Genomic DNA, 21,860 nt, shown 5'->3' on the forward strand with positions numbered 1-21,860 from the left:
CACTTGATCATGGATTTTCATATAAAATCAGTTATGATTCTGAAGAGTACAACAATCAAACATTCTATCAGTTCTAGTCACCTTGAAAGCATTCCTAGCAAAACTTTGTTGCTGGAGAGGGACAAGGAAAAAGTAGTGCATGCAAAACAGGAAGTATCTCAGTACAAAAGTAAGGAAATGAGAAGCCTGTTTGGTGCAGAATCCGTGGATATCATGGAAAGAAATGTTGATAGAAATTATTCAGGACTGATAAAAGGGAAGAACAGCCTAAGGTTGTTAGCTCAGTCGGTCTGGGCGCAACCGGCGGCACCCGTAGGTGGGGGGTTCGAACCCCCACCGGGGCGGATTTCCCCCGCCTGCGGAAAAAAATCCCCCTCGCTGTGCTCTTGATGGCTTGGGCTGTGTAGTCAGCCTGGACCCGGCCCGGTGGGTAACGGTCCCAAGAACGTGGCGCCAGACCCAGTGGGCTGAGTGGTCAGCTTGGTCCCGGCCCGTTGGGTAACGGTCCCAGGAACGTGGCACCAGACCCAAGATCAAGAGCCGGGGTTCGGGGGTTTTCTCGGCCGGGGTCAACTTGGCCTCTTCTTAATATAATGCCGCGGGGGCGGTCTTTCCCCCGCCCGGTCGAGTTTTTATAAAAGGGAAGAACAAGAAAGTTTCCTCTTCGCAAGCTGCCCTGTCTGGGAAGAAGCTCAATTTCCAGGCACAGAAACAATTGAATGAAGACAGAGACAGAAAATCTTATGGTGAAGATCAAGATTATGCTTTAGACCATACAATTGATTTGGCTAATTCATATCCAAAAGATAAGAGTGTGAAGCTTGATAAAAAAAACCATTTTATTTGGGGAGACTGGTACCAAATCAGGAGTTGGAAATGATGGTGAGTTCAAGATCTCTACCTTGTTTGATAACAAATCAGATCCTTTGAGTATATAGGAATGGGACTGGATAATCATCCACATCCCTGACTGCGCCAGCACCTATTGTAATAAATGAACAATGGGTGTGCTGCGACAAGTGTGAGAACTGGCGCCTTCTACCCTATGGGATGAATCCAGAATTCCAGATATACTTCCCAAAAAATGGCGGTGTAGCATGCAGAGTTGGCTGTAAGTGCATCCACTTTATTCATTTCTTGCAAGTACTCATGTGTTGTTTGGTATAAGCATGTTTATTTTGATATTTGCTACATATTGTAGTCCTGGAATGAATAGTTGCAAAATAACTGAAGATGAGACCACAAGAGCCCTTCATGCTCTTTATATAGTTCCTGCACCTGAAAATAGTATTAAGGATGGTGGTCATGATGCTACGGCAGGCATAGTCGCAGCTATTTCTCCAACTTTTAAGGGAAATATACAGTACATCAGTATATCGGGGAAAGTGAAAGGTTCCCATGGTGGAGCCAATGTAGGAAATGCTTTTGACTTGGCTGATATGTCAAAGCCCTCAAAGGAGCCACATGTTCCTTCTAGTAGTAAAACTGATGGTGTTGATTGCTCCCCTACTCAAGGAAAAACGGAAGATAGCAGAATCATCAGATAAAGGTGAATCACCTAAAGTATTGTGAGGTTTACTAATACCTTTCTCTTATTTTGATTCTAATGGTTTACATTTCTGCAGGAGAAATTGTTGAGAAAGATCACTCAAATCCAATGAGTAGTGTAGGAGTTGATCGTGATAACCTGAGAGCATCAAAGAATATGAAGAAAGAATCCAATGGCCCTGTGATGAAACATCAGCCCTTGGAGTTTGAAATAAGCAAAAGTAGTCCTGCCAATTTGACTCTGAAAGGCATGCAGAAGCGTAGTGGTATTTCACCTGGCATGGCAAATTTTCAGGAACATGGGCATGCTGGAGAAATATGGTGACTGACTACATCCTGTCCTTGTTGATATCAACTATCAAAATCTTCACACTAAGTAAAACAAGTGGCACGTTTTTGTTCCTTGGCCAAGTTGTTTATGCTAATTAATTTCATGTTATTATATTAGCTGCTGTTTCATTTTCTCAAAGAACTTCTTTTCATCCATGTATATGTTCATGAAAAATGTAAATGAGTTACTTAGCATAGATACTTGCATTCACATTTTGTGCACACTGAACTCACAATTCATCTGGCAAAAAATATTATTATCCTTCACTTATTAAGGGGATTCTCTGTTTATAGGAAATTATGATTCATTCCATTTTCCTCGCCGCGCCCCGCCACTGTCATGCCGCCTCGAGGTGCCCTGGTTGCCGCCGCGAGGGGTCCGCATCCGCTTGCGCAAAGAGGAGGCTGGTCGCCATCAGCTCGTCTCCTTCCTGCGCGCCCCTCCTGCAGCTCGCGGCGCGCCAGCTCGTCACCTCCCCGACGATCTGCTCCAGCCCGAGGCCCTCACCGTCGGCGACACGTTCCCCGGTCTCCCGCATACCGTGCAGAATCGTCAGGTTAGTACCTCTTGCAGTTTTGATTTCAGGCCTGAACCGTACGGAGAACCTTCCCAATTGCAGATTTGATTTCAGGCCTGAACCTATATGCTCTACTTAGCAAAACTGATTCACCTCGGCTACTTTGAGTGGAAAGTAGAGTTCCAATTTGCGAGAATTGTATGTCAGAGATTCAATTATACACAGGCCTTATAGTTAATTGTTTTGCAATGATGTTGTACAACAATAATACACAGGCCAATCACTAGATCATGCAAAGTGGAATTCTGCTTTTCCCTCAAAGTAGCCAAGCTGAATCAGTTTTGTTAGGTCAGAGAGTAGACATAATAATTGATTAATCACTGGATCTTGCTTGTAACCATTAAAGTTTCAGTACCTTTGATCTATGTTTCTCATTCTGCAGTTGAACATGTATAAGAACTAGAAGGTATGGCATCCCATTTAGTGTGCAGAATAGTAGATTAATCAGCTAGCAAGTAATGCCTTATCTGATCCATTATTCAAGACACACTGTCCTGCTTGTGGTTTTGAATTTGATCATAATATCCTACTTATGCTCCTGAATTTTAGTAGAGAAAATGCAGATGGAACTTCTGTTAAACAGCTAGGTAGCAATTATTGGGATGTCATGGTGCCTAGCTTAGTGCTTAGCAAAGAAGGAAAAAAAATCGCTGTTGTTGATGCTTACTAAATATCAAGTAAATGTCGTTGCCCCCCTTGATGCTTAGTTCTTATTAAGGAAAAATATATGGAATAGTTCAGAGTTTGCATATCTTTAGTGCACTGCATGAAGGGTTCTATCTTAATGGGTATTAAACTATAGTTGATCATCTGCATGTAAAGATCCATTGCTTCGTAAGCTTCCTAATAAGAGAATTAGAAGATTTTCTAGCTGTACGGAGTAGTACCTAATAAGAGATTAATACAGCAGTAAAGAACATTACAAAACGGAATATATTATACAGTAGGCTCACGGTAAGCATCATGTAACTGAATTCAAGACATTCATGCTCCAATTCATTCAGGACTCACGGTAAGCATCATGTAACTGAATTCACGGTAAGCATCATGTAACTGAATTCAAAACATTCATGCTCCAATTTTCAAGACAGATGTGCATAGATCCCCAGTTTCAACACATTAATGCTCCAATTGATTCGGGAATTAAATGGCAAAAGTCCAAGCACAATTCTTTTTTACCATAGATCCCCAATTTCATACCTCAGCAAAAGAACGGCTGATTCCCGCCGCAGTGGAACGCCTGCGCCCGCGCGGCACTCGACGGAGGCTACGTCGACGTCGCCTACGGCCGCCAAGCGCAGGGTTTGCTGTTCCGGCTCGGTGAGGACGCGCGACCTAGGGCGAGGCAGCCGGCCACCGCAGCGTGTCGACGGCGCCGAGTTGGCGGAGGAGGAACTGCGAGCGGCTTGGCGGAGCGCGGGACGGCAGAGAGGCCCGTGGCTCGGCGCCGCGCGTGCCGGACCGGGCAAGGAGGGGCGCGCCCGGCAAGGCGAGAGCGGCGACAGGAGGGAGCAGGCGGCGCCGCCGGATCGGCTCGCGGGCGGACCCACCGCGGCGGAGCGACGGGAAGGCGGGTCTGCGCCGCCGAGCTGGCGGAGCGCGACCGGCGGAGCGGCGCGGCGGCGCCAAGCCGGCCGAGGAGGAGGGTCAGCTGCGGCGCAAAGCGGAGGGAGGCGCGACGGCGCGACGGGAAGGCGGGTCAGCGGCGCCGAGGTGGCGGAGCGCGGGCCGGCGGAGCGAGGCGACGGCGGTGCCGAGCCGGCGGAGGAGGAGGGCCGCGCGGGTCGGCGGAGGAGGAGGGCCGCGCGCGTGCCAGACCGGTGAAGGAGGAGGCGCGGCGGAGCGACGGCCCGGCGGAGCGCGGGGCGGCGAGGGAGTGGCGCTCGTGGGTGGAGTAACCGGCAAGAGGCGTGGGGGCGGACGGGGAAGGAGGGAAGGGAGGCACGTTCTTGTTAGCAGCGAGCGGACTCAGGGTGGGACCGTGGGAGCGAACCCACCGAGGGGTAAACGTCTACTTGGGTCCTAGAGACTAGAGACTAGAGACTAGAGATAGCTTGCTCAGAGTGATAGATGTAGAAATGTGGATTCTTTGACCATATTCAAACTTTATGGCTGTGAGCTAGGTTAGTTTGTTTTAATGATCTATGTGACATTACTAGGAGTTATTATTTATCTCCTCACAAATTTGATGCATGCTTTTCATCTTGCCGTTTTGGACAGTAGATCAAGTAGCTTTCTTGCCGTTTTGGACAATTGATCCCTTTGAACCATGAGTTGGAAAGGCTCCTAGTACCATCAAATAATCAGTCAGTAAAACTAGTGACAAACAATGAGTCGTTATAGATGTGTTGCCCGGTAAAACTCTTGAGTGTGTCAAATTGTTGGTCAGTAAAATTTTATACAAACGCCACCGACAGCGATAGATAGTTGGAGTGGGCAAAGCAATACTGATTGATGGTTGGTACAACCAGTTTGTACCGACTCCTACGTAGTCGGTGATGCGGGGCTGTGGTACAGTGTCTGTGCGTGCTGCTTATCGCCATGCGGTTGTGGTACTCATCAGCGCCTTGCCTCCGGGTGGCTGTGTGCCTGCGTCGCCTCACTTGTTCCTGCAGGTGCTCATTACTGATACTTTTTTGTCCACGGATTTGTGTTTATTTGCACATATTTGTGCCTGTCCAAGGTGACTAATGCTGACTAGTAACTAAACATTATTCATCCTGATGACCGAGCATCTTTTTTTATTCCGACTGAGCATGGTTGAAATAACTAGAAACATGGTTTATTGTAAAATCATAGCGGTCAATGCTGAGTTTGACATCTGCTTTTGTTTTATTCTCCGGCTGACAGATAGCTAGGGAGAGTTTGAATTTGAAGGAAGTCGGCACTTTCTTATTCCTCTTCTCAGGCTTCATCTACCGGCTTTTGAAGTTGGGCATCGTATACAACTTCTGAAAGTTTTCTTCTTTCATATCTTCTACTATTGTTGGAGATTCGTGCAACAATGGAGATTGTTGGTACTAAGCTTGTTTGCGGGCATGTGGGTGGCCAACTGATGGACAGGTGTCAACACTAGATTGGAGCTTGCGAATGTGATCTCATTTCAGTTTCAAACTTACGATTTTCTCTCAAACCACTATTATATTTTGAAATCCATTTGAACCACTGTGTTGTTTGGAATTAATGCAATAAAATAAGATCCAATATGTATATATTTTTATTTACTATATTTTTTTTAAAAAAATCAACATTTAGATTATACAATTTCAATAGGTTGAACATACTAATCAACATTTTTCAAAAAAAAAAATGTTGATCTAGTCTATCAATTTGTTGGACTAAGTAAAATGCACATCCTCATCCTCAAACTTACTAATATATCATGTGAAGTCTAAATCACTATTTGTTAAAAAATTGAAGTGGAAATATTTCTGCTCATGTGGGGCTTACATATTTAAAGTGGAAGAATTTTTATGCTCAACTCTTATATATATTTTCTAATATTCCCCAAAATTTATTTCAAAAATGTATCCCCAATACTTTTTTCAATATTTCCTCCAAAACTTGTTCCTTTTTCGTTTTTTGACTTTTTTTATAAATTTTGTCATATGCGTTCTGTTTTCTTAAAAAAAATGTATGCACATCTTTTGTATTTGTACATAGTTGTACAAGTATTCTTATAAATTTTATTTGCATTTATATGTTTTCTATATATTTTTATATTTGAACAAATTATATAACCTTCAATTTAGCTTAAGCAATTGTGATTTGGACACCATATTATACAATTAGCAAGTTTAAGGATTTAAAAATGTATTTTGAATGACACCCGATCCAAGTTTGAAGACCGGCGGTGCAATTTACTGTAAAGTTAACTTAAACTACTCTAATCTGTGCCGTTTATGTGGATGTGGTATCGTCATCTCTACCAGTCATTTTTGCAAAATGGGAAAACGAAAATAGGAGATGTTTGAGCAATTGATCATGACGGCAAAATCAGTTCAACAAGCCACAAAGCGTTTTGACAACTCAAGCATCATATGCCCGCTAGAGCGAACGCTATGTTGTGGGACACTAGCTATGTGGATCGTATTGTCCTAGGAAAAAAAAACTAAATATATCACTAATCGGTACAAATGTAATCACCTGCTGTTTGTGTGTACATATTACCGTGCTACTAAAGCATCACCAGAGCTTCAAGCTGAACTTGCAGTCCATGTTCTTGACCCTGACGCTGCCCTCGGTGGCGAGCCTGTCCAGCACGAGGTCGCACCGCACCCTGGGCGTCACCCTGGCCGTGGTGACGGGGCCGACCCTGACCCGCACGGGCACCTCGCCGCGGAACACGAGGGGCAGCTCCCCGCCGCCGGCCCCGTTGACGTGGCGCATCGCCTCCACGACGCCCGTGCCCCGCAGCCGCGCCTCGCCCATGTCCACGCGCACCGTCGCCGCGCCGGCGCGGGGGCCCTGGTAGAAGGCCGGGAGCGCGCCCTCCGAGAGGCGGTACCCGCGGAACCACACCGAGAGGCTGGACCCGTCCTCGTAGCGGATCCCGATGGCGCGGTTCGGGTTCTCGAACCGCACCGAGGCGTCGAACCGGGCTCGCGCCGTCAGGTCGTCGTCCATGCCGAAGGCCGTGACGGTGAGCGCGTCCACCGTGTACCGGGGCAGCTTCGGGTCCAGCGCCAGGTACAGCGCGCCGAGGAGCGCGGCGGCGACCGCCGCGACGAGGAGGAAACAGCAGGCTAGCCGCCGGCAGCAGCAGCCGCAGCCCGTCCGCGTCTTCTTCTTCTTCCTAGTGTTGCGTGATGAGAGTTCGTTCGCCGCAGCGGTGGGAGGTGTCGCCGGCAGCGGCGGCGGGGAGTGGCGGCCGGCCTCGAGGTCCACGCACACCTCGTCCTCACCGATCGTCTCCAGGCGTGCCATGGCTCGTTCTGCTGCTACCTCGTCGGACGGCCAGTCAAACTTTGCATGCAGCGTGGGTGCGGCACGTACGGTAAACAGTAGTATCTCGGTGAGCCGTGGGTAAATAATAATAATCGCAGGGCTTTCTCTAATACTTATATGGAGGGTCTGTCATGGTTGAATCCGAAAGGGAAGGGGTTCGATCGATCAACGAACTCGTGTGTTCGGACTTCGGAGTCGGAGCAGGCCCAACGTCACGTGCCCGCCTGAGGAAAGGAACCTGCTTGCAGGTTTGATCTCTTTTGTGTATGGATAAGCAAACACATTACCCATATGTGATGTGATAGAAGGCCAAAAGGGCAATTTTGGCTAAGGGTTGGTGTTCCTAAAATGTTTCTTAATTAGAAATCTGGATCCAGCTAGGGTTTATATATGCAAAGGAGCAAGGCGCGATAGCGGTCGCGAGCTTGGCGTGGGAATTCTCTTCCCTCCCGTTTTATTTTAGAAGCTGCAAGCTTGGCGGGAGCACGTCGAGACGGCCGGGATCCTCATGCAGTCATGCTCCTCCTAGGCAAGCTACGTTCGCGAGCTGGTAGTTAGAACCGTGGGGAATCAGCTCAATAGAGCTGTCATTGTGAGGCTAATAGCCAATTACATTACAAGAGAATTGAATATCAGCGATGATCAATAGTTATCGTAGAAAACAAGAAAAAATTCTTCACTAAAGCAAAATAGTGACGTGTTTGCTGCGTCACTGGGATCATCATAGTCATAGAACCGAAGTCATAGAACCGCTGGCACTTTGCGCCCGGCCGTCACTAATTTTTGTGATGAAAATTCGTATTCATTACAAAGATACTCGTCTACCTAAACTTAGTGACGGATTTGCTTGAATCGTCACAGAATGGCCACAGTTCTGTGAGTTTTTCAACTTCCGTCCCAACGATTTTCGTCACTAATACTCATATTTCTTGCAGCATCCTTTCCTTGCAAAGGATGATGAGAGGTTAAAGGTAGGCCTGCTAGTGAGGTGGATTGAAATGGATTTTATGGGGTTGGTTTTGATGTGAAGTGTGTTTGGATAAATCAAAATGGGTTGTGTTAGGTAATGGTACGAGGCGGAGCGAGTTCTATGTAAATGCTAGTCTGGCCAAAGTAATATGGGTCCCACATTGAGATTGGTTGAAATTTATTGGAGATAACTCAGTATAACTGGCAACTACCACTAGTAGAAAACAAGCCAAAAGTCCACCCTAAAAGTACCAGTATGCTAGGCACCGGTTCATCTTCGTACCGGTACTTTTGGGGTTGATAGAATCTAAGGATGAGCTTTAGATACCGGTTGGTAACACCAATCAGTACCTTAAGAGCCTTAGGTACCGGTTGATGTTACCAACCGGTACCTAAGGCTCATCCAAGGGTTACTTCAAAAGGAAAATATCTCTCTTTCCATCACAAGTGATGTGTAGGTGAGATGGTAAGAAAGGTGCACGTGACGCTAGAGGTCCCAAGTTCGAATCCCAGCCACCACCACATGCATATTTTTGACAAAAATGAGTGTCATTGGTACCGGTTGTTTTACCCGGTGTTAAAGGCAACAACCTTTAGTCTCGGTTTCGGGGTACCGGTTGGAAAAACCGGTACATTAGGGCCTTCTCAACCGGTGCCTAAGGGCATTTTTCTAGTAGTGTACTTTGTCCAAAGTGGTTTGGCTAGACCTAATGTGGGCTCCATGTTAATCCACTCTTGTACCTCTGTACGGCAAACTACTCTATGGATGAACTTTTGAAAGGCCCTTGTTTGGTTTTGGTAATTGAGTGACAACTTAGGTGGACTAATAAGTATTTATGTTGAGATACACAGGTGATTAGTCCACACAAAGACACTGATATGAGCAATATGTGCCATGGAGGAGAAAATGCTAAGTGTTGATGCTATGCATATATAGTGTGATGAAGAAACTCATTGCATATGAGACATAACATGGAGTCATGTGACCAAAGTGGAGAAGATCAATACAAGGCTTGGCTCAATGGACCGGTTGCAATGGTGAAGAGCAAGTTAAGGCTTTCAAGCGACGGACCACGAGGCGGTGAAGCTTGGGCAAGACTTGGTGCCGATGGACCGAGGCAACGGTGAAGAGCGGACAAGGTCAAGATCGATGGACCAAAGTGGTCATGTGATGATATGTATTGGATCATATCATTCATGATGGTGTTGGTGCATTGGTTGCATCGACACTTGGCGGATGGAGTTGATGAATGGAGATAAAATATAAATGCGCAAGGCAAAGGTATGACTTGTAGGGCATTTCATTTCACTAGTCTAAGGTTGAGTAGAGAAGTGCTTGACCGGATTTAGGATAGATGGATGTACTATCAAGAGGGGCAAACTTGTTTGCATATCGGTCATCTAGTGCCACTTGAGCGATCTAACATTGCGATGTTGCTAGGATCGAGTGGCGTGGTGAGATCAAGTGAAAATCCTTTGAAAATGATTGTGAAAATGCTAACACACATGCATATGGTGTTGTTCACTTGGTGTTGTTGGCACATTTGCAAAGGAGAAGGTGTTGGATGTTGATCAACTTCGGGAAGCATTAAAGGCTTTTCGGTGTTCTCCGGAGACTAGGTTGGCCCTTGGAGTGGAATAATGCTTTGATCCATTATGTTTTGGATCAAATATTCAGTTGAGTTGTGTAGCACTCTGAATAAGCTTTCCATAGAGTCCAAGATCACCTAATTTGGACATCGAAGCTAAGAGTTATGGCCATTTTACCGAGATTCATTTCTGCTGGAAATAGACTTGAGGACGGTCCGCTTCTGGGGGGCGGACGGTCCGCCGTTGCCTCGTTTGAGCTCGAACAGAACCATTTTTGGCTCTGAATGGTGGTCAAAAGTGAACTGCGGACCATCCGGTCCATGGGGGCGGACGGTCCGCCGTTAAAAACTGAAACGGGCGTAGAAACTTGGTCTTTCTGTATGGGGTGTCCAAATGAACTGCAGACCGTCCACTATTTGTGAGGCGGACCATTTGCCCGGGCTGTAACAGTCGACTCTGAGAAGCATTTATTGAGAATATAGCCGTTGGATTTGAAATGGCAGACCGTCCGGTCCCTGTGGGTCGGACTGTCCGTGAAAACTCTATTTTCACGTGATTTGAGTGTAACGGCTAGTTTGGGACTTCTCTCTATAAATAGAGGTGGTGGCAAGCCATTTGAGATATTGAGCACCTTGGGGACTTGGTGTCCTTGTGTGAGAGTGTTTGAGAGCCCTCTAACTCACTTGTGCTTGCAAAGAGTGTAATCTGATTTTGAGAGAGCAATTCTAGTGTGTTGCATTGAGAGATTGCAAGAGTTTGGCACTAGGTGATCGTGTTGCAAGCCGGTGGTGCTTGTTACTCTTGGAGGTTGCCACCTCCTAGATGGCTTGGTGCTGTGTCTCCGTTGTGAAGCCCGCAAGAAGATTGTGCGGTGCTCCGGAGAAGTGATTGTGAGGGGTATTGTACTCACCCCGCGGGAGCCGCGAAGAGCAACTCTAGTTGAGCGAGACGTGAAGAGCAACAAGTGGTCCGGCCGGATCATGTGCTAGATCTCGGTGTGAGCACTCCACGTGGGAGAGTGTTACTTGAGAGTCACCACTAGCAAGAGGATCGGCGGCAACCTTGGAGCTTGTCTCAACGGGGACTAGCTTGGTGGCAACTAAATGAACCTCGGGATAAAAATTATCGTGTCAACTTTGTCGACTCTTATCGGTGGTTTGTTTTCTTCAAATGACAATTCTTGTATTTATATTCATATATATCTTGTGCTTGTGTAGTCGCTCTAGTGATTAGTTAGCTTGTGTAGCTTGCTAATCATTTTCTTGCTTGTGTGGCATAGAAGTAGGACTCTTGCATGACTAATTGGCTTGAGTAGCCTTGTTAGTCACTTTGCTTAGTTTGTGTAGCTAATTAATTTTGAGCTCTCTAGTTTGGCTTGTGTAGCCTTGCTTTCGAGAACTACTAGTTGTGCTTAGATTTTGTAAACTTTGCATACTAGTATGTGTAGGAGCTCCTCGGTTGTTTGAGTTTGCATAGGCTTGTGTGACCTTGCAAATTAGTTTTGTGTAGGTGAGATTTACCTAGCCCGACATCTTAGTTGCTCAATTAGAATCTTTTTGTAAAGTGCAAATTATAGATAGAAGGGTGTAGTCTTGACTAGATCGATTAATTTAATTCCGCACTTATTTCGGTTAGTGTAAGGAACATGGCACCATTTATGCCATTTCAAGTGATTTTGGTGATCGAGTGACAACACAACACTTGGACTAATATGATTGTTAAGATGACTATTCTCAAGCTTTTAGGTTCAAGTGATGACAAAGAGAAAGAAAAGATAGGCATAGCAAGGCCCGAAGGGCTGCCCCTACGGGGGTTCCGCTATGAAGTTTGGTGCAGAAGGGAATCAAAGCCAAGTCAGCCTATAGCCACCGGTTGAACCGACGGGTCAAAAAGGGGGCATCGGTGCATTGGGCATCCTATGTTCCAGAGACGATGTCAAGACCCCAGGAGAAGATTCTTCAGCACCGGTTGAACCGGTGAAGCATCGGTGCATACCATCGGTGTAATGACGTCAGCTGTCAGGAGAAGATTCTTAAGCACCGGATGAACCGGTGATACATCGGAACAAAGCATCGGTTCAGCCGGTGGTCACTGCATCAGCTGTCTGGACTTCAACGGCTACTTTGGTTTATGAGTGACCGGAAGAACCGACGCTACCCCTGCCAGAGGCATCGGTTCTTCCAGTGATACACAGAATTTCAGCTGACCGTTGGAGCAACGGCTACAAGACTTGGTGGCCTATATATACGCCTCACCCCGGCCATTTGAAGTGTGCTGGAGTTGCTGGACATCCCACACACACCCAAGAACATCTCCAACCACCATAGAGCTTTATTGTACATCATATAGGCTTAAGCACACTTGTGAGAGTGCTTAGTGCTTGTAATAGGGATTAGTTCTTGCGAGAGCTCCCTTGAGAGAAGTCTTGCTGCGGCAAGCAACTTGTGATCTGTCGTGTGACCCTCCGTCTTGGTGTGGAGTGGCAACGACACTTTGTGCGGGGGAAGAGGAGGACCCCTCCTTGGTGGAGAAGCTCCGTAGTGGATTACGGCCGGGTGACCGAGAGAGACGGTGGCGGTGCACGAGACTCGGTGTCTTAGGGGCACTTGCCTTTGCTTGCCGGCATCGCCTTGGTGGCGAAGTGCAAGACGGTGATCGAAAGAGCCTCGGTGTCCCGTGGACGTAGGCGTTTGTGCCGAACCACGTTACATGACCGTGTCTACTCGGGAGTTTGCATCCCTCTTGCACTTACCTCTTTACTTACCGCTTTACGTTTCCGCATTTACTCTATCTTGCGTACCTTTACTTTCCTAGTTAGTTTGATTAGGATTGGCTAGGTGGCAAGTCTTTTAGGGGTAAGTAGAGAGTAGCATAGATAAACCTTAGTCATAACTAGCATGTATAGGACGTGTTAGGTTTATCTTATGCAAGTAGTTTGAGCCCTAGGTTAAAAAGCGATTAGCGACCCTATTCACCCCCTCCCCCTCTAGGGTCGAACACCCCGGTGATCCTTACAATTAGCTGACAACGTTTTAAGTTTTAGAAAAGACTATTCACCCCCTCTAGTCCGTCATCTCGACCCTGCAAGTGGTATCAGAGCTGTGGTCTCTCATTTGTGGTCCTTACCGACCCGAGAGGATGACAACTTATGGGCTAGATGTTGAGTGTCTACATATTTTTGCACACACTTTGCACGGTGGAAAAATATGATGATATGCAATTTTAAGTTTATTTGCCCTCAAATATGGTGGATGGTAGATGTATGTTTTTCTCATGTGTTAGATGAAGGAAATCTAACTCAAACACAAGAGAAATGCCTAGATCTAGACATCCAAGCTATTAACATCGTGTTTAGATCTTTGCATGATTGCATACCTTGTGAGGTCATGGACATGAAAACCGCCCACGAGATTTGAAGTTATCTCAATGAGAAATATGGGGCGGCCTCCGTTGATGGTAATGATGATGATGATGAGAAGCCTAAGAAGGGAGTGCATGAGGATGATGAGCACATCCACGACATGGTGGTTATGAAAGATTGCTCCCCCTCATGGTCAAATGATGATGATGATGATCAATCTACAACAATCTCACTTGACAAGATTGATGGTGATGATTCAAGTGTTGCAAATGATGATTCTACTCCAAGAACACTTGATGATCAAGTTAGTTCATGCATGGATGATATTGCTACTTCAAGTTCACCTCCATCACCACATTGATTCATGTCAAAAGGTGACACAAAGGTATTAAATTGCAATGTGATTGATCTTGATTCATATGAGGAGCTATTGAGTAGATATGCTAGCATGACCAAACTATTTGAGAAAGAGTTAGCTAAAACAACCAAATTGGAAAAAGAGAACTCCCTTCTCAAAGACACATGTGAACAACAAAAGCATCTACTTTATATCATGAGTTGTTCACATGAGAAGCTAAAATTGACTCATGAGGAGCTTAGTATTGCACATGAGAATTTGGTACAAGATCATGCTTTACTCACTAACAAGCTTTTCAATGAAGAAATTAAAACTAGTGAGAGCTCATCACATAGGTCAAATGATCAATTGTAAAATATTGCTAACTCTTGTGATGTAGGCAAGAAGCATGTATCCACCTCATATGATGATTTATTATCTAGGGAAAATTGTTATCTATGCCATGTTCTTCACATTTAGATGCTTGTTCTACTTCTATTTCTTATGAGACTAATTTTTTGAAGGAGAACAATGAGCTTAAAAATGAAGTGAAGTATTTGAGCAACAAAATAGAGAGGTGGACAAAATCACAAGTCATCCTTGAAAGAATAATAAAAAATCAAATAAGCTCCGGTGACATGAGTGGCATTGGTTCCAACAAGAGTAAAGTCAAAGGTAAGAAATGAGGCAAAAATAAATATAATAGAAAGATGAAGAAGCAAGAAGAAATGAAGCTCTCTCATTTCATGTGCTTTCAATGCCATGAGATGGGACATCTTGCAAATGGTTGCCCCAACAAAGAAAAGCTCAAGTTGAAGAAGGAAGAAGAGAAGCTTAACCATGTCAAATGCTTCAAGTGCGCACTTGGGGTCACCTCACCTCAATATGCCCAACCAAGCAATTGGTGAAACAACAAGAACCTCAACCAAAGCCACAAGTTGAGCAAAAGAAGACACTCCAAGATCAAGTCAAGATCAATCATGAAGATCAAGTTGATGACTTGAAGATGAAGAAAGAGAGAACAAGGAGGGGTGGAAAAGGAGCAAAGCATTCAATGCATATCTAGGATGTCAAGATGATGAGCAAGATCAAGATTCAAGAGAAGATGAAGGAGGTTGCTCACATCAAGTGCCATAGTTGTGCAACATTGGGCCACTTAGCTTCGGGTTGCCCAAACAAGCTTGAGAAGAAGGCTCAAGCAAACAACGAGACGCAAGGCAATGGGAAGCATCAAATGAGCAAGGAAGAAAAGGCTCAACAAAAGAGAAGATGCTACTTATGCCGGGAAAAAGGACACATGGCTTATTCATGTCCTTAGGTTAGACTTCTAAGCTTATTTCAATTGATGATGATTATATGCTTAGAAAGGACGACAATGGTATCTTTATGGTTGGTATTTCAAAACATCCCGCTATTCATGCTAAGTCATTGCCTAGATATGTGGCTCCTAACTTGAGAGGACCCAACCTAGTTTGGGTACCATCAAAACGTGGATGAATGTGTGTAGGTACTAAATGCATTGGAGGCTTTATTTAAATGAAATTCACATTGTTGATCTTATAGTTGAATCAAGAAATTGAAACTTATTGCATCCATGAAATCCCAATGCCATGACAAGTAAAGAATATGTGAAGTCCAAGTGCTACAACATACAAGTGCAAATTCAAGTTGTGATAGTTCATATTGGTTATCTTCGGTGGCTTGCATACATTTGAGTTGAAAGCTTTCTTTGGATAGTCATGCAATCAAGGTATATCTCTTGTTGATTACATTCTTTTGGATACATATGAGTGGATTGAATTGGATATATATGCAAATGTTGCTTGCTATGAGTTGTTTAGATGGATTCAACGCTTAGTAGTCAAGTTTGGATTGATTTGGTTGGATAAGTTCATGAGACTACCTTTTATGAGTGGATTGAATGGATTTATGTCTTTTGAGAGTGTTCAACCAAGTTTGGTCAAGTTTGATTCAATTGATTGAAGTATTGCTCTATTGCTTGAAATCTGTCTATATTGCAAAACCTGAGCAGTCTGTCATCTAGTCTGAGTTTGAGTGACCAAATCTTATTGGATTGGCTTGATAAATATTTTCCATGCTCTACACTTATTTACCAAGAAGCTGTGCAAGTTTCATGAGTTTTGGATAAGGTTTGCTTTGTTTTGGAGTGAATTTTGTCAGCTATAGTGCAGCAGTTTTCAGCACAGAGCAGTGTGGAAAGATTTGAAAACTGGTAGCAATCTACAAATCCAATGAAGCTAAATTTTTTGTGGCTGCTAGTAAACTTATTGAAGATCATCTCCACAAAATTTCGTGGTATTTGGACATGTACATTGTCAGTTATGGTCTATTCTTTGAAGTGTACAGAATCTGTGTACAAGAGAAAAATATTGAGATTATTTGGTAGCTCTTGCATTGAAAGGCTCTCATGTTGGAAACATGTTTGCAAGTGATTGAGAGTCATAAGTTTGGTTTTAGTTTGAGGTTTAAGTCCATAAGATGATTGAATTGGAAGAAAGAAAAAGGCTTAAACAAGTAAAAGAAAAGGACTTAAGGAATTCAAGGTTTTCATACTGGCTTGGAATTAAATTATGAGCTATGATCCCAACTTCAAAATTCAAATTGAGGATTTTCACTAGTTTTCTAGAGAGTCTGGACAGTTTAGAGTGGACAGTCCGCGGGTATGAGGCGGACGGTCCGCAGGAGGTTTGAAATTTCCGTCAGAGGCTCTGCAGAGAATGTTCATGTAAAGCGGACGGTCTGCCAAGAAGCAGCGGATAGTCTGCTCGGGCATCGGATAAACCGGTACACAGTCATCGGTGCAATGGTTGAAACGGGGGCAGGGCATCAGCGGACAGTCCAAAAAGGGCATGCCGATGGTCTGCCTGTGATAAGTTGAATATGTCCAGAGACAAACCCTGCTCTGTTCAAATCAGAATATAAACGGCGGACAATCCGCCCAGTGGACGCGGACAGTCCGCATGGCGTCGGTTAAACCGATCGGTCTCGGTTACACCGATGTGGAACAAAAGGTGCCAGTAGGGCACCCGCGGACGGTCCGCTACGAGATCACGGACGATCCGCATGAGTGGGATTTTAGTGGATCCAGGCAGCCAAAGGTTTTTATGAGTGTGTTCATTTCTCTTTCTTCACACAACGAAAGTGGTTATCTAAAGGACATCAAGGGGTATCTAAGTTGAAGCTAATCAAAAGGATGGATGAAAATAGAGCAAGCAACGATTCAAAACAGAGGCAAGCATTGGAGAAGAGTTTCATATTGGCATCTTAGTTGTTCTCTCAAGCAAGCAAAGATCAAAGATGAAGCAAACCAACCACAACCAGAAAAGTGCACTTGATCATAAGTGATTCTCATTTCATATGGGTGAAGCATGGAATTTATATTGGTATTCCTTGGTCTTCACCAAGCTATTAATTTGGTATTGGACTTCACATTACTATTGGAGTAATGAGTTGGAATCAAATGACTATCCTCTACTCCAAGATAACAATGGTGAAATTGATTGAAATATGCATACATACATTGCTAAGGACATGATTAGTACATATAGTCATATATAGTGATCATTCATGAAAAATAAAATGATTTAAATGTTTATATGGTGCCACTATTGCTTCTATGCTTGATATGATCTAGTGGTAACATATGACATGTTCATGAGCTAGTAAACCCAAGTAGTTGATCTAGAAAATGAGCTTTCAAGTCTTTAACTCAACATTGTCAAGATAACCCTTAGAACGAGGCGTGAAGAAGCTTGTCATTGGTTCAAATCGAGTTATATTACTTAGGCAAGTAATCTTGATCAAGTTAAAAAGAAATAAACTCATGGAAACAATCTGGTTCAAGAATTGAATATCAATGGTAAAATCAACAAGCGACATCAACTTTGCAAGACATGGCTAGATTATCATTCTCTTTCACGTGGTGTCATTCCTACACATAGTATTTCATTCAAGTGGTATCTAGTCTATCAAATGGTGGTTCCACAAGTGATCCTCAACTTTAATTGATCAATTCAAATCAAGAAAGCTACCCTCACCAATAAAAACTCAAGTTTCAAGTGGATTGATATATGCTTTGACATAGGGGGAGGAGCCCCACTACAAGGATCCTACAAGTGACCTACATGTGGCATTTCAAGGTGGTCTTCATGCTTCCACATGTGGTAGTTACAAGTGGTGTCAATTCCAATCAATTGGTAGTGTCCATCAAAAATGAAAATTCAAAATTCAACCATCTACCCTAGTCCAACTCTTTGCATCAAGCCACAAGAGATTCTCATGATACAATCTTCAAGTGGTATTCATTGATCTTCACATGGCACAAATTTCATATGGTGTCGGGCCTTTTATGGTCATTGATGACAAAGAGGGAGAAATTTGGACAAAGATATAAAATGTTTGGACAAAGATATAACGGAGATGAGAGTGCAAGCATGGACATGACATGGATCAAGAGGGAGCAATATTGAGGAGGATCAATATTCTTGGACAAGAGGAGCACACAAGTAGGGGGTGCAAGCTCATGAACTTAGTTGTTTGCATTTGATATGTGCATATTCATGTGCTTGCTTGCATTTGCATAAGTTTTAAAATTTATATATGCAATGCTTGTGTGTGATGTATGCTAGTCATAGAACTTAATTGATGATTTGATAACTAACATGCATAATTTGTAGCTAGACATGTTATTTTACAAGTGAATCAAGAGCCTTGCTAATAATGTTGATCTCTTGAGGTATCTTGAGTTTTTTATGCTTGTCTAATTACTCATTGATGCTAAGGTATGAACTTTAAGGATGCAACTCCAATTGGTATCACGCTTCAAAGGTTTATCCTATATACCAAAGTGGAAAAGATAAAGACAAGGCTTGGCTCAATGGACCGGTTGCAATGGTGAAGGGCAAGTTAAGGCTTTCAAGCGACGGACCGCGAGGCGGTGAAGCTTGGGCAAGACTTGGCGCCGATGGACCGAGGCAACTGTGAAGAGCGGGCAAGGTCAAGATTGATGGACCAAAGAGGTGATGTGATGATATGTATTGGATCATATCATTCATGATGGTGTTGGTGCATTGGTTGCATCGACACTTGGCGGATGGAGTTGATGAATGGAGATAAAATGGAAATGCGCAAGGCAAAGGTGTGACATGTAGGGCATTTCATTTCACCCGTCTAAGGTTGAGTAGAGAAGTGCTTGACCGGATTTAGGATAGATGGCCGTACTATCAAGAGGGGCAAACTTGTTTACATATCGGTCATCTAGTGCCACTTGAGCGATCTAACATTGTGATGTTGCTAGGATCGAGTGGCGTGGTGAGATCAAGTGAAAATCCTTTGAAAATGATTGTGAAAATGCTAACACACATGCACTTGGTGTTGTTCACTTGGTCTTGTTGGCACATTTGCAAAGGAGAATGTGTTGGAGTTGATGTTGATCAACTTCGGGAAGCATTAAAGGCTTTTCGGTGTACTCCGGAGACTAGGTTGGCTCTTAGAGTGAAATACTGCTTTGATCCATTGTGTTTTGGATCAAATATTTAGTTGGGTTGTGTAGCCCTCTGAATAATATTTCCATAGAGTCCAAGATCATCTAATTTGGACATCGGAGCTAAGAGTTATGGTCGTTTTACCGAGGTTCGTTTCTGCTGGAAATAGATCTGCGGATGGTCCGCTTCTGGGGGGCGGACGGTCCGCTGTTGCCTCGTCTGAGCTCGAACAGGACTGTTCTTGGCTCTGGATGGTGGTCCAAAATGAACTGCAGACTGTTCGGTCCATGGGGGCGGACGGTCCGTCTTTAAAAACTTAAACGGGCGCAGAAACTTGGTCTTCCTGTATGGGGTGTCCAAATGAACTGCGGACCGTCCGCCATTTGTGAGGTGGACCGTCCACCCAGGCTTTAACGGTTGACTCCAACAAGCATTTATTGAGAATATAGCCATTGGATTTGAAATGGCGAACCGTCCGGTCCCTGGGGGGCGGACTGTCCGCGAAAACTCTGTTTTCACGGGATTTGAGTGTAACGGCTAGTTTAGGACTTCCCTCTATAAATAGAGGTGGTGGCCAGCCATTTGAGATGTTGAGCATCTTGGGGACTTGATGTCCTTGTGTGAGAGTGCTTGAGAGCCCTCTAACTCACTTGTGCTTGCAAAGAGTGTGATCCAATTGTGAGAGAGCAATTCTAGTGTGTTGCATTGCGAGATTGCAAGAGTTTGGCAATAGGTGATCGTGTTGCAAGCCGGTGGTGCTTGTTACTCTTGGAGGTTGCCACCTCCTAGATGGCTTGGTGTTGTGTCTCCGTTGTGAAGCCTGCAAAAAGATTGTGCGGTGCTCCGGAGAAGTGATTGTGAGGGGTATTGTGCTCACCCCGCGGGAGCCGCGAAGAGCAACTCTAGTTGAGCGAGACGCGAAGAGCAACAAGTGGTCCGGCCGGATCATGTGCTAGAGCTCGGTGTGAGCACTCCACATGGGAGAGTGTGACATGAGATTCACCATTAGCAAGAGGATCTGCGGCAACCTTGGAGCTTGTCTCAACGGGGACTAGCTTGGTGGCAACTAAGTGAACCTCGGGATAAAAATCATCGTGTCAACTTTGTTGACTCTTATCGGTGGTTTGCTTTCTCCAAATCACAAGCTATATATTTATATTCATATATATCTTGTGCCTGTGTAGTCGCTCTAGTGATTAGTTAGCTTGTGTAGCTTGCTAATCATTTCCTTGCTTGTGTGGCATAGAAGTAGGACTCTTGCATGACTAATTGGCTTGAGTAGCCTTGTTAGTCACTTTGCTTAGTTTGTGTAGGTAAGTAATTTTGAGCTCTCTAGTTTGGCTTGTGTAGCCTTGCTTTCGAGAACTACTTGTTGTGCTTAGATTTTGTAAACTTTACATACTAGTATGTGTAGGAGCTCCTCGGTTGTTTGAGTACTAGTTGCATAGGCTTGTGTGACCTTGCAAATTAGTTTTGTGTAGGTGAGATTTACCTAGCCCGGCACCTTAGTTGCTCAATTAGGATCTTTTTGTAAGGTGCAAATTATAGATAGAGGGGTGTAGTCTTGGCTAGATCGATTAGTTTAATTTCACACTTGTTTCGATTAGCCGGCAACGTTTTAAGTTTTTAAAAGAACTATTCACCCCACCTCTAGTCCACCATCTTGACCCTGCAACTGTTCAACTAGCTTAAGATGGCATAGGCCCTGTTTGGATACTCTAACTGAGTTAGTGGTTAGAGTTAGTTTCTAGCTCGTGACTAACTCTAACCAAAGTGGTGTTTGGATGCAAGAGTTAGGTTGACAATAAAGACACTTTTCCAATCATTTGGCCTCTTTTCAGCAGGATTTCGCGTGGCGAGCGCTTGTGTGACCTCCCTGGCTCTACTCTCCATCTCTCCCTCCCACGCCGCCCCATCTCTCTCCCGAATTTCCCTCTCTCCCTCCACCTCCACCGCCACCTCTCTCTGTCATGCCAGAGCAGAGCACAGCGGCATAGGGCGGCACCCTTCAGCGTCGGCGTGCGGCGGCCTGCGGTGGGATGGCACGGGGGCGGGCCTGGCCCTGAAGCGGTGGCGCACGGTGGCACGCGGCGGCGCGTGGCCCGGCAGCTTGTCCCGTCGCGCCGCCACCAGCCGCCTCCTGCGTGTGCGCGGTGGTCGCAGACACGAGCTCCTTGAGGCGGTGTAGGATCAAGAATACTGACTAGAGGGGGGTGAATAGGTGGTTTAAAAACTAAAGCCACAAACACTAGAGAACTTTAATTAGTAACAAAAGAAAGCCATATGTCATGACACTACTAGCTCTAGTTTGGGTTTGCAACCTAGGGTGACAAGAAGCAATTCAAGCTCTAGTAAAGTAACTTGCTCAAAAGTAAATACAAGAATTAAAATGAGCAAAGGAATAACCGAGCTTGACACAAGATTTTATCCCGTGGTGTCGATGATTTGCCGGTCACCCCTAATCCACGTTGAGGTGGATTCCAAGAATCAACCGCTCCTCTATCAAGAACCTCTTAATCTTGAGCTGGCTTGAATCAAGGAACCGCTCCACACCTCGATTCTACTGGAGTTGCTCTTCACCACTCCAGTGAGGTGAGCACAAGACCTCTCACAACCGAAATCGGGGCTCCTCAACAATCTCCTTGGAGGAGCTCCACGAAATCCTCTTCTCCAAGCCGTCTAGAGAGTGGCAACTC

General features: G+C 44.8%; 1 protein-coding gene across 1 annotated transcript; it reads right to left on the reverse strand.

The window, feature by feature from the left end:
• Nucleotides 1-6,641: 6,641 nt before the first annotated feature.
• LOC120653523 (NDR1/HIN1-like protein 6) lies at nucleotides 6,642-7,382 on the reverse strand. The gene is made up of 2 exons (XM_039931249.1): nucleotides 7,262-7,382; nucleotides 6,642-7,201 (listed from the first exon to the last, which is right to left on the reverse strand). Exons 1-2 carry the CDS (start codon nucleotides 7,380-7,382, stop codon nucleotides 6,642-6,644), a joined length of 681 nt encoding a protein of 226 aa, XP_039787183.1.
• Nucleotides 7,383-21,860: the final 14,478 nt, after the last annotated feature.

This window comes from Panicum virgatum, chromosome 1N (assembly GCF_016808335.1).
Source record: "Panicum virgatum strain AP13 chromosome 1N, P.virgatum_v5, whole genome shotgun sequence".
Classification (NCBI taxonomy): domain Eukaryota; kingdom Viridiplantae; phylum Streptophyta; class Magnoliopsida; order Poales; family Poaceae; genus Panicum; species Panicum virgatum.

Excerpts from the sequence above, each read along its gene's own strand:
- LOC120653523 (XM_039931249.1), bottom strand. The coding sequence starts at position 7,382 with ATGGCACGCCTGGAGACGATCGGTGAGGACGAGGTGTGCGTGGACCTC. Across the intron at positions 7,202-7,261 it reads GGCGAACGAACTCTCATCAC|CCTGCTGTTTCCTCCTCGTC; the intron begins GCAACACTAGGA and ends GCCGGCGGCTAG.